Here is a 13513-nt window from a genome sequence, read left to right on the forward strand (position 1 = left end):
ATTTAAATACAGTGTTTTGAGGATGACACATATTTATTTCCACAAAGTCTGATGCTTCAGTGTTTTTTTGATATTTTTGTCAGATGTTACCATGGTATACTGAAGTATAATTACAAGCATTTCATAAGTGTCAAATTACATTGAGTTTGTGCATAGAGTCAATATTTGCAGTGTTGACTCTTCTTTTGCAAGACCTCTGCAATCTGCCCTGGCATGCTGTCAATTAACTTCGGGGCCACATCCTAACTGATGCCATTCTTGCATAATCAATGCTTGGAGTTTGTCAGAATTTGTGGGGTTTTGTTTGTCCACCCACCTTTTGAGGATTGACCACAAGTTCTCAATGGGATTAAGGTCTTGGGAGTTTCATGGCCATGTACCCAAAATGTCGATGTTTTATTCCCAGAGCCACTTAGTTATAGTTTTTGGCTTATGGCAAGGTGCTCCATCATGCTGGAAAAGGCATTGTTCGTCACCTGTTCTAGGATGGTTGGGAAAGCTCTCTGAGGATGTTTTGGTATCATTCTTTATTCATGTCTGTGTTCTTGGGCAAAATTGTTTAGTGATCCCACTCCCTTGGCGGAGAAACAACCCCACACACGAATGGTCTCAGGAGGCTTTACTGTTGGCATGACACAGGACTGATGGTAGCGCTCACCTTGTCTTCTCCGGACAAGCTTTTTTCCAGAAGCCCCAAACAATGAGAAATGGGATTCATCAGAGAGAATGACTTCACTCCAGTCCTCAGCAGTCCAATCCCTGTACCTTTGCAGAATATCAGTCTGTCCCTGATGTTTTTCCTGGAGAGAAGTGGCTTCTTTGCTGCACTTCTTGACAACAGGCCATCCTCCAAAACTGTTCACCCCGTGTGTGCAGTTGCACTCACACCTGCCTGCTGCCATTCCTGAGCAAGCTCTGCACTGGTGGTGCCCCGGTCCCACAGCTGAATCAAGTTTAGGAGATGGTCCTGGTACTTGCTGGACTTTCTTGGGCATCCTTCTTGGGCATTTTTGGGATAAAGTTCATTTTCATGGCAAAGAGAGACTTTTCAATGAATTGCAATTCATCTCCTAATAACATTCCGGAGTATATGCAAATTGCCATCATAAAAACTGAAGCAGCAGATTTTGTGAAAATTAGACAGTAGACCTTGTAAATGACTATTGTAGCTGGAAATGGCTGACTTTTAATGGAATATCTACATAGTAGTAAAGAGTCCCATTATCAACAACCATTACTCCTGTGTTCCAATGGCATGTTCTGTTTGCGAACCCAAGTGTAGCATTTTAAAAGGGTAATTGATCATTAGAAAACCCTTTTGCAATTATGTTAGCACAGCAAACACTGTTGTGCTGGTTAAAGAAGCAATAAAACTGTCCTTTAGACTACTATCTGGAGCATCAGCAATTCTGGGTTTGATTATACCCTCAAAATGGAAAGAAACAAGGAACTTTTCTGAAACTCATCAGTCTGCTCATACAACGCTGTGTACTACTCCCTACACTGAACTGCACAAACTGGCTCTAAACAGTGCAAACCAGTGCACAACTGGGCAAAAGGACAAATACAATAGTGTCTATTTTGAGAAACAGGTGCCTCACAGGTCCTCAACTGGCAGCTTCATTAAGTGGTACCCACAAAACACCAGTCTCAACATCAACATTGAAGAGGCGACTCCAGGATGCTGGCCTTCTAGGCAGAGTTGCAAAGAAAAATACATATCTCAGACTGGCCAATAAAAAGAAAAGATTAAGATAGGCAAAAGAACACAGACACTGTGGAAGATTGGGGGAAAAAGTGTTATGGACAGACATCTAAGTTCAAGGTGTTTGGATCAAACAGGACATTTGTGAGACCCAGACCAAATGAAAAGATGCAGGAGGAGCGCTTGTCACCATCTCTCAAGCATTGTGGAGGCAATGTGATGGTCTGCGGGTGGTTTGGTGGTGGTGAAGTGGGAGATTTTTACAGGGTAAAAGGGATCTTGAAGAAGGAAGGCTATCACTCCATTTTGCAATGCCATGCCATACCCTGTGGGCAGCGTTTGATTGGAGCCAGTTTCCTCCTACAATAGGTCAATTTACCCCAAGCACAGCTCCAAACTAATCAAAAACTATTTAGGGAAGAAGTAGACAGCTGGTATTCTGTTTATAATGGACTGGCCAGCACAGTCACCGAATCTCAACTCCATTGAGCTGTTGTGGGAGCAGCTTGACTGTATGGTATGTAGGAAGTGCTAATCAAGCCAATCCAGCTAGTGGCAGGTGCTTCAGGAAGCATGGGGTAAAATCTCTTCAGATTACCTCAATAAATTGACAACTAGAATGCCAAAGGTCTGGAGGCTGTAATTGCTTCAAATGGAGGATGGTGTGATAAAACCCAAGTTTGGAACAATTATTATTTCAATTCATATATTTAATGTATGTTTTCATGGAAAACAAGGACATTTCTAAGTAACCCCACACTTTTGAACCATAGTGTATGTCTGTCAATCAAACTAGCTAGCTTTCGTGTTCCACATCAATCTGCTTAAAACACATTTAAGTAATTTAATTAGCTAAATGTAAAAATAAATTCACATAAAAAAAAAATTACTTTATTTTGCTGTAATAATAGTGTTTCTGTTCAAAACAATTGGATTGGAAAATAACTTGATCTATTTGACTAACTGTGACCTCTATGTCTCTCTCCTGTTCCTCATCCTGAGAAAATTCCCCATCCCTAACTCCCCAGACATATCTGGTCGGGTGAAGCCGTCTGTTTCTTCAGACTGAGACAATAGAAGGTACTCTTCTTCCATCTCTCCTTCTGCGTCTGCCTCTGGATTACTACAGACGTCACAATTAAAACTTAGAGCCTCAGCCTCCATCACTGGGTCTTCATCGTCCCCCAATTCTTCTTCTTCCTCAGTTTCTCTCTCTGTCTCATCCACTAGCTCCTCCTCCTCTTCCTCCGCTTCCCCTTCCCTTACCTCTTCATACCTATACTCAGAGACTGCATCCTGTTTAGGGTAGTGAAACACATCTTTGTGGTCGCTGAATCTGATTTGCTTTTTTATTCTTCTGGGAATACTACCCTTTTCATCAAGTCCTTGTTCACGAGGTGGGGGTGAATAGAACTGCTCCTCCTTTTCCACCTCCTCTTCTTCCTCCTCATCCTGTTCCTCCACCACCTCCTCAGCTAGGGCTTCAGCAGTAGGAATTTCGGAATCTGGAGGATCCTCCAGGATGATGATGGGGAGGGGGTCAAAGCTGCCGCTGCGCCTTCTGCATGGCTCCTCATATTGGGGGTAGGTCTCCTCCGGGTAGCCTGGAGAGGGAGACAGACAGCAATGGAAGGGGTGGGTCAGACACTACCAGTGCAGATAATCAGATAGACAACTGATGGTACTCAAGGCTTAAAGGGAATGTTGTTGTATTCTGTGTGGTAAGTGACAGACCCTCCCAGTCAGCAGCGTAAGGCACCATCTCAGCCTCCATCTCAGGTGTGGCTCCTTCCATCAGTCGTCCGTCCTGCAACACCCGGCTGATTTTACTCAGCTTTCGCAGTAACTTCTCCTCCTGCTTGGATGCTCTTCTAACCTTACTGCTAGTCCTGCTGCATGCCACCAGAGGGCAGCACAGGGGATGGGAAAGAATCAGACCTCAACTAATACCAATGCGGACATTTTCTCATTCATATCACAGTGCTTCCAATCTGATAAATTGTTTATCTGTAGCCTAGAGATTATGAATTTCCACTTGCTGATGATAACCTCTTATTATGCCATCCTGCAACATGTAGGCAGATTATGTACAGACATTTTAATGGAATAGTTAATGGCTCTCAAGTAGTTAATAGCTCTCAAAAAATGGCTATAATTTTGTAAGTTTTATTATTATTATTAAGTATTATTAGTGCAGAGGTAAAACTGGAAAGCAGATAATAGCGAAATAAATTAGGAATATTTGAATCTTTGTTTGGATTGGAATTCTCCAGCATAGGAGTGAAAATTAAGAAACACATTAGTTGCATGTTATTAATGTAAAATAACACTTCATATTCAGCAGAAATGGTACATGAATGCATTAATCAATACGATTTTCTTTAATTTTTACATAGTTCACCGCGATTTATTCCTGAAATCTAGTCATTAAGCTCCTCTATCTGGGCAAGGAGAAATAGTTTGTAAATGGCAATAGGCGCAGTTTACCTATCAGGAGTACTGCACCTTCTGGAGACAATTCTCTCCATCACCCTCTCTGTCTCTAACAGCTTCTCCTGTAGCCTTGTCAGCTCATCATCTGCTGGGAAGAAAACATGGCATTCAGGGATTTGCAGAGAAAACACACACATGCACAAAAAAAAAAACTATAGTCATGTTTTATATTTCAACCAATCGATTGGTCGACAATTTATAACATGCATTTTACCACGTTTTGATAAAATCAAAAGGACGCACTGAGCTTGTCCGCACTGAATGATGAAATACCACAAAGGAGCTACATTATGGTTATTATATTAGGAGCCAGAGAAGATGACAACCCTTGCCTGTTCACAAGTTCTGCATTATGCTCTTGATTTTGCTGTTTATCAACTATGTACTGTAAGGTAACCATGGAAAAATGGGGTCAGTATCCCAGAAAAGGCATAAGGTGCCTTCAGAAACAATCTACTGAAACCTCTTCAATTTATTTCCAATTTATTTTGTTGCATAACAAAGTGGGACTCAAATGTATTTATATGCATACTGTAACCATGACGTGATGCAGCCACCACTACACTTGAAAATTTGAAGAGTGATTTGGCCCCAAAATAATGTTTTATTTGGTTCAGGATTTGATTTGCCGAATAATTTTCAGTATTGCTTTAATGGCTTCTTGCAGACAGGTTGCATGTTTAGTGCAGGCTTCCTTCTTTTCAGTTGAACCACATTGGTGTTCCTCCATCCTCTGTTTATATCACAGCTATTATTAAAAATGTGTATTTCTTCCTCTCCAGCTTTAACCCTTAACAATGTCCCTATAACTGTAGTGACGGGGAATATTGATACCTAATCAAATACCTCATTATTTGTTTAAAATACTGAAATAGAAACTGTCTGCTTTTGTATTTTTCCAAATCTACCAATTGGTGCCCTTCTTCATGAATCTTTGGAAAACCTCCCTGGTCTTCGGTTGAAATGTAACACTACACTAAGGGACCTTACAGATAATTGTATGTGTGGTGTGAGAGATTGGCAGGTCATTTGGAAATCCTGTAATCCCTAATAATATTTTTCCATACACTCAATGCACATAAGGTCAATCAGGACAAACGAAGACCATCAACCCAATTCCCTAAAAAATTGAAAATATAGACTTTTTTTAAGAGATTTCTTTAACAGGATAAGATGTTTATAACCAACACAGATTTCAAACAGGAAATTGCTGTGCACTTAAATGTGGTCAATGACACATCGAAGGCTTATCTCTGTCACACTGTCCCCCACCCTAACCCCCTTGGCATTCATTTGATGAATAGAGCTAAACCTCTTACTGCTGATCCAAAAGACATGCAGTTAATTGGTATTAGACGCTGCTGGGCTGAAATAACATTACTTATGATTGCTAATCCAGGTCTAACAAAGGCAGGGAACAAAGCTCTTTCCGAATTGAACGGGATCTTAATCTACCTTATCATTGAGTTTCTAACATTGGAGGTACAGAACTGACACATTCTGCAAGGGCCCTGACAAATGGGTAGATCAAAACATGGAACAAGGAGAAGGTTGATTGAAAGAATGAATCATGAAAGAGGGGACTGTTTGAGAAAAGACAATTTGGTAGATGACATTTTCTGTATTCAGGGTGTGCTCCAGTATATCCTGCATCTAGTCAGGGTTAATCATCACTGACTATAGGATGCAAAATGGTGGACATGTGCACTTGGTTACATACCTTTTTCAGGGCCAGAATTCACCCAAATCTCCTGACATTCAATGAACACATGGTGAAAAGTCATGCAATTTTTCAAATCCTATGTAGGCTTAAAGGTTAGGGTGGGAACACTGTCTCTACTCACTCCTTTTCTTCTTCCAAGCTTGTGATGACATTGTAGGAAATCTGCATTCCAGCTTAGTGCGTTTCCCTTTAGGCCTAGTTGTCATCTGTGAATACAACAACGCTTCTATGGTTTATACACCTGTATGCACTGGACCTGCCATTATAGACATTACAGGTACACATAACTTTAATAAAGCCTGAATATAATAACACTTACCTGTTCGCTGCATTCGCCATCTTAATCAGCTTCACATAACAGAATGGTGAGCACAAAAATCAGGCTGGTTCCACCAAACTTTCCACTTGCTTCTCTACTAATGTCCGACCCTTTTGACTGAAAGAACATGTGTAGTCCAGCTTACCTTAAAGACAATAAAGAGGATATAGAGCAGAATTCCAAATCCATAGATGGAAATGACCTGACTGATCAGATTGGTTTTACTGGCTCCTCGGATTTGAACAGAGCCGATGCCTTTGACCTTAGCCATGACCTCAGGACTGTGCGGTCCAGAGTCATGAGTCGCCACCACCCACTGGTCCTCAGGCATTTGTAGGCGATGCATCGCGGGGGGATAATACCCAGGACCAACTAGGAGTGAGTGCAGAGAGCACTGATTAACACACTGACAAAAACTGGTGGAAATGTAAAACAACAAACTATGGATTAATCCACAACAGTTTACAGAACCAGCACAGCTCACTTCATTACTAGTTAACACAGCCACCAAACCAAATAATGTGTAAATCTAAATCTGTCCCATTTACAAAATATAGTTTAAAATCTGATTTTAAACTTTAGCCTTACCTTATCTAAGTGAATCTAACCATTTATCTTTTCTAACCATTTATCTAACATTGTCTAACCATGACCTACATATGATACATGTCAAAATGTAAAACTGCTATTTGTCTGTCTTTGTTTGAGCACAACACAGAAGATTAGCATATCCCAGCAAAGTTCAGTAAACTGGCAAAGGCCAGGCACAATTGAAAGCTATTACATTAGGCCTATTTAGTCGTAATATTGATAGGCATTGCAGTATTCAATCATAAAAAATGCATTTAAATATCAAAACGTCATCAAATAGCTTCGCTGACTGGTTAGTAGGTATCTAGACTGATATATGAAAAATACGGAATTATATTACGAGCATCAAAGCCGAGTTGTACTGTACATTCATATTAACAGAAAGGATCAGTGATAAGCCGCCTTACCCTCGGGCTGCCCTAGTTCTTTCTTCCCTCTCGGTAAAAGCATTTTGGGAAGGAATAACGAAACACATACGACAGAGCAGGATATCAGAGTAACTTTCTGCATAGTTGTCATCGACATCTTGTTATATATAATTATAACTATGTATTAGCAAAGGCTGCACAACTCTCCAGCATCATACCTGGTTTGACAGCTCGACAGAAGCTATTTTGTTTTGGCTTTGCATTCCTACGTCATACTTCCGGATCCAGTCACGCACCCTGTGTCCGTGAACTGCGACATCCCTCTCGATCCGCCCCCATTATAATTGTATACAGATGGAGCCACATTTGTCTGCTAATTCTACCTACCATATAGACTGGTTGCCACAAAGCAAGATATCCCAGTGGTAGATCCCTTGGTGCCAACCGTGACCAGAAAAAAAGGCTAGTTATGTCTCACGTTTGGGCACCCCATCTGTGAGGCAGAGGCAAGCAAACTGGAGTGTCCCTGCCTGGAGACCAAAATAATTGACTGTGTATCTTCATACTAAACAAGCCTTGGATCAAAAATTATATATCTGACAGGATCTAACTGCAATGAATCATGGAAAAATTGTGACTGAATGATCTACTGTACACATAATAATGAATCCATGTCGCAAGGTGTCAGTAGACAGTTTACAAATGATCTCCTTACCACTTGACCAGATTTGAGCCATGTTTGACAGACTGAAAACGACTGCAGGCAACTGCTGATGGGTTGACCTGCAATTCACCTTGCATCATAAAGATTATTTGTACTTCTTAGTCGGTCAATCACCATGATACATGATACACTGTGGTTTTGTCCTGGGTGATTTTATTTCTGATTGGCTGAAAGTCGAGGTATGAAACTACATAGCATGGGTATGACATCACATAACCGCTTACTGTTGTAATTGCGCTGCTAACTAATTCAGGACAGAAAAAAGGCATCTCAGGGGTTTGTGGTATATTGTCAGTGTGCCATGGCTGATTTCTGTATCCAGGCACCCCTCAAATGCCTTATTGATTAATTAGATCACATTCCACAATATGTTCTACCTCTTACAAACAAGCAAAGAAAAAACAAAGAAGAAAAACAAAAAAAACACAAGGTATTTTCTTAACAGGCAATTCCATCAAAACAAGGGCTGCAAATCTAACACTTACTCACAATGCCCTTCTTGGTGACATGTTGCTGAAAAAAGTCTGAGGGTGAATTCCATGGAGTGGCTAGGGGTTTAATAAAAGCATAAACTTCGGGACACACTTAAGTTTGTTAACTTTTAATTAACAATTGTACAATTTATTATGGAGGTATTTCGTTTTTTATAGGTGTCATGTGACATGTGAGACAAACAATGCATCTGTCTTATGATTAGACATGTTTATACATTTTCTTGTGTACAAAAAGCAAAACAATTGTGGTGCCTCGTGGGATTCCGCTTTGCTTGTGGAGGATGCATCATTAAATACTCGGAATTTCAGTGTCGACGCGTCGTTCCAGAGATGTTCTTAAGTGGAGACAGTACTCTTGACAATTTTCCCCTTAAGAATATTTCTGGTTGTTCATTTGTAACTGCAATGCACTACATGAAGTGCTGGGGGCAGTATCGCTTCCATTGTCTGCCATGACTGCATGGATAGTACTCATGAAGAGGTATGAATGATGGAGCAGCGGAGAGAAAGACCGAAACTTTCATTAGTACGGGAGCATTTCAACAAAAACATTCCAGCAAAACAAGTTCAGCGCAAACACTGTAAAGCAGAGTTGACATTTCACGGCAGCACTACGGTGATGCATGAACATCTTAAACGCAAGCACCCTGAGGCTGTAATGTCTACTCCGGATGGGTACGTTTTGGGACCATTTCGTGCTTAAGTCAACTAGCTATAGAATTAGTATCGTAATGTTTGTTAGTTTACCCGTCTGAAATCAAGGTCTCATGGATGGTGCTGGCTAAGAGAACGCTATTTCAGTTGTCAGCTAACGCGTTAAGTGTAATATTAAATCCGTGAATTATAGGAGCATCATACCCTGTCTCGTCTTCCCTATTTTGTTTCCTTGCGTTGATACTATTGTTCATTCTGAATAGTAAACCTGCTCCACTTAACGGTAGCTAGTTAGTCTGTGTGTTGGAGTATATCAGTAATTCAGTTGTAAGATATTTAATTAGTCAAATTGTTTAATTAGTTTATCACAGGGTACTGGCTATGCTATGATACATAACCTTCAACGTGTTAATTAATGCAGCTTATTGTTTTGTTCTTTCAGTTTTAGTAGGACTAAGCAAAGGCGTGTGGATGAGTTTGTCCTGGAGAGGCTCATGCACCCCTCAAATGGCTGAACTGTTGACAGAGAGCATCCTCAATTTATTTTTTATTTTTTATTGTGATCACATTAATGTTACAAATATATTTAATTAAGCTATTAAGCTTAAGTTTCTTATTCATATGCTTCATGCTGGAATCTAATTAGCCCCTACCTGTTCTCTGCCACTACTTTGATTTGGATGGTGACATGGCACTCTAGGGAGACCATGGAGTACAAGATCCTCAACACATGGGAACAACTATGGTTGGACCCATGAGTTGGAAATATTGGTAATTGTCTATTTGTTGGCACATGAGCTCTCCATTACCAAACCATAAGCCTTAACTATTGTTTTGTAGTGCCTCATTTCCTAATGCATACATCCACATTTAAGTCAATGTCACCAACATCGACATCAACGGAAATGTGACAGTCCATTTTCTGAAGACTGTAGCACACTCTGGGGGAAAAACTGTCATTTGAGCTTGCGCAATGTGTGTGGTTGGACATTCAATGCAGCTTCAACTAGTGTGTGATGCAACTGGGGCATTTATCCTCAACAGTTTTCTGTGTTTTTGTGGTTTTCAGGTCAGTGCATGATAGTCAGATGTTGAAGGATAGCCCTCTCTATGCCCTGAGATAGTATCCTCCAGAGGGTTATTTCTCCTTGGGGATGGGGAGATCAAATTGGTCGTGCTGTTCTGACTGCCACTCTAAAACACTAGCTTCCAACAACGCAACGAGTGCCACTGCTGTGACAGGTTTATAACTGAGCGCACCATTGGAAAGACACAATGGCGCATCACGTTATTCAAAGCCCCAGAAGTGGGAAAGTTTTTTTGGTCATCCTGGGCCCAAAAGTGGGACCAAATTTTGTCATCATGGCATATTGTGCTCTTTTCCAGTCAACCGAGGATCTTTTTGAGTTGAAATATGTCAACATCCCAAAAGAAGATCCATAGCAACTTGCTACTCCCTATGATGATCACCGACATGCCCGTTGAGGTGCTGGTAACAGGCTTGCAGCAGTAATCCTGCAAGGATATTATAGGGTGACATTTTTTTTTTTGAGTTCATGTTTTATGGGAAGATTGAGTTTCAATTTCTATTAATGTTTAAAATGCAAAATCTTTGCATGATTTGAAATATGTTTGGATCAACTTCTGTCTGTCATTGCAGGCTTCCTAAAATAAAACAACTGTCCAAAAACATTCATCACCATTACGAGACGTTAATTTTGTTTGTCTTCTTTTAAAGGTTGAGTTTCATTAGCACAGCACCCAGTTACTTCCAAACTTCCAATTTTTATGTAGTTGAAATTTAGCTATAATATCAGTGTCCAAATATGCAATAAAAAAAAAAAGAGACAACATTCCAGGCATTGTACTTACCTTTTTACATGACTGTATAATACATTACTCAGGATAAAGTTTGTTTCAGTTTCCGGCATGTCTTAAGTCACATTTGGATGAGTCATCTAAAAACACCATACTGATTGGTTGACCAAGTGCCTCCTACTACACAGACGAGGGCAGCATGCGTTAGTGAAAAGCAATTGCAGCAAAGATGACCGTAGCCAAAACTTCATCTGCTTATAATGTCAAATGCTACAGGTCACGCTTGCATGGGATTTTCTAGGACCCACGCAAGTGTTTGAAATCATGACCATAATTGCCATTATGCTACTTGTCAATTTAGCTGTAACACGTAAAAAGGAGACATGAATGGATAACACAATAAAAAATGTGACCTACAATAAGACAACATTATGAACACTAATGTTTACAAGAGAAATACTGTAGCAAAACAATCCCAGGAATGGTGTTAGATCAAGCTCTACATTGAGGCTGAGTGATGCGAGCGACTTTGAAGATCAATGCCACCACTCTTTGGATTTGAATGGAGAAATCTGATCTGATTTCAGCAATTTCTTTTAATCCTGTGGTATAACACATGGTGTAACAATGTACTTACCAAACGTTCCTTCTGTGTGGGCTTTGGGAAATGCACAGATTTGCAGAAAATATGCATATTGCCAACTGGAAACCAGCCCAAGTCGCTAGGCACTTCCAGAGAGTGTAATTCAAAAAAGATCCACCAAATGGCAATGCAGGTTAAGCTATTGGAAAAGAACAATGCCACTACTTTTATCCAACCAACATGCATGATGTGAATCAAAAACTGAGTAGCAAATAATTGGTCTATTTTCTACAACTCATTCACCAATCACATTATTATTTCATTTTGTGTTCATATTTGTGATTGGTCAGCAATTTTGAGAAAAAGGAAACTGGGGAGTGGTAGGTCTGACATTAGGGGAGTTCTGTTAATGCCCCGGGCATAGTTGGCTGAAGCAGGTTATTGTTGATTGCATTCGATTTTTAAGATAGGTGGCGGGAGGATGAGATGGACGGCCTGCTTTGAGACGATGGGCAGGATGGCTCAACACAAAACAGGATGGCAGAGAGCACGTGGAAGACTTGTTTACAAATGATGAATTGAATGAAATGGCTCATCTTACTCCCTGCAAAAAATACATAGGCCTAGCTATGTTTTATCATAAGGAAAAGGGTGTTGGATTTCAAACAATACAAACACTGAACTGTAAAAATGTACAGTGGGGAGAACAAGTATTTGATATACTGCTGATTTTGCAGGTTTTCCTACTTAGAAAGCATGTAGAGGTCTGTAATTTTTTTATCATAGGTACACTTCAGCTGTGAGAAAGAATTACACTTCAGCTGTGATTAAACAATTAATTTGCATTTTATTCCATGACATAAGTATTTGATCACCTACCAACCAGTAAGAATTCCGGCTCTCACAGACCTGTTAGTTTTTCTTTAAGAAGCCCTCCTGTTCTCCACTCATTACCTGTATTAACTGCACCTGTTTGAACTCGTTACCTGTATAAAAGACACTTGTCCACACACTCAATCAAACAGACTCCAACCTCTCCACAATAGCCAAGACCAGAGAGCTGTGTAAGGACATCAGGGATAAAATTGTAGACTTGCACCAGGCTGGGATGGGCTACAGGACAATAGGCAAGCAGCTTGGTGAGAAGGCAACAACTGTTGGCGCAATTATTAGAAAATGGAAGAAGTTCAAGATGATGGTCAATCTCCCTCGGTCTGGGGCTCCATGCAAGATCTCACCTCATGGGGCATGAATGATCATGAGGAAGGTGAGGGATTAGCCCAGAACTACACGGCAGGTCAATGACCTGAAGAGAGCTGGGACCACAGTCTCAAAGAAAACCATTAGTAACACACTACGCCGTCATGGATTAAAATCCTGCAGTGCACACAAGGTCCCCCTGCTCAAGCCAGCGCATGTCCAGTTTGCCAATGACCATTTGGATGATCCAGAGGAATGGGAGAAGGTCATGTGGTCTGATGAGACAAAAATAGAGCTTTTTAGTCTAAACTCCACTCGCCGTGTTTGAAGGAAGAAGGATGAGTACAACCCCAAGAACACCATCCCAACTGTGAAGCATGGAGGTGGAAACATCATTTTTGGGGATGCTTTTCTGCAAAGGGGACAGGACGACTGCACCGTATTGAGGGGAGGATGGATGGGGCCATGTATCGTGAGATCTTGGCCAACAACCTCCTTCCCTCAGTAAGAGCATTGAAGATGGGTCATGGCTGGGTCTTCCAGCATGACAACGACCTGAAACACACAGCCAGGGCAACTAAGGAGTGGCTCCGTAAGAAGCATTTCAAGGTCCTGGATTGGCCTAGCCAGTCTCCAGACCTGAACCCAATAGAAAATCTTTGGAGGGAGCTGAAAGTCCGTATTGCCCAGTGACAGCCCCGAAACCTGAAGAATCTGGAGAAGGTCTGTATGGAAGAGTGGGCCAAAATCCCTGCTGCAGTGTGTGCAAACCTGGTCAAGAACTACAGGAAACATACACTCACCTAAAGGATTATTAGGAACACCTGTTCAATTTCTCATT

General features: G+C 40.9%; 1 protein-coding gene across 4 annotated transcripts; it reads right to left on the reverse strand.

Moving 5' to 3' along the window:
- Nucleotides 1-2580: 2580 nt before the first annotated feature.
- ric3a (RIC3 acetylcholine receptor chaperone a) lies at nucleotides 2581-7523 on the reverse strand. Of its 4 annotated transcripts, none has more exons than XM_020052260.2 (6): nucleotides 7418-7523; nucleotides 6386-6612; nucleotides 6043-6127; nucleotides 4193-4286; nucleotides 3440-3597; nucleotides 2581-3309 (listed from the first exon to the last, which is right to left on the reverse strand). In XM_020052260.2, the coding sequence occupies exons 2-6, from the start codon at nucleotides 6584-6586 to the stop codon at nucleotides 2678-2680; spliced, it is 1170 nt and encodes a 389-aa protein (XP_019907819.2). In that variant the 5' UTR covers nucleotides 6587-6612; nucleotides 7418-7523; the 3' UTR covers nucleotides 2581-2677. The 4 variants fall into 4 exon arrangements, with proteins under 4 accessions (XP_019907819.2, XP_028979912.2, XP_010888818.2 ...); XM_029124079.2 differs by having other exon boundaries at nucleotides 3440-3594; nucleotides 7239-7522; XM_010890516.3 differs by having other exon boundaries at nucleotides 7239-7518.
- Nucleotides 7524-13513: the final 5990 nt, after the last annotated feature.

Source organism: Esox lucius, chromosome 2, assembly GCF_011004845.1.
Source record: "Esox lucius isolate fEsoLuc1 chromosome 2, fEsoLuc1.pri, whole genome shotgun sequence".
Taxonomy (NCBI): domain Eukaryota; kingdom Metazoa; phylum Chordata; class Actinopteri; order Esociformes; family Esocidae; genus Esox; species Esox lucius.

Coding starts and splice junctions, on each gene's coding strand:
- ric3a (XM_010890516.3), bottom strand. CDS start 7,356: ATGTCGATGACAACTATGCAGAAAGTTACTCTGATATCCTGCTCTGTC. Junction 6,613..7,238: donor AGAACTAGGGCAGCCCGAGG/GTAAGGCGGCTT, acceptor ACTCACTCCTAG/TTGGTCCTGGGTATTATCCC. Junction 3,310..3,439: donor TTACGCTGCTGACTGGGAGG/GTCTGTCACTTA, acceptor CTCCCTCTCCAG/GCTACCCGGAGGAGACCTAC.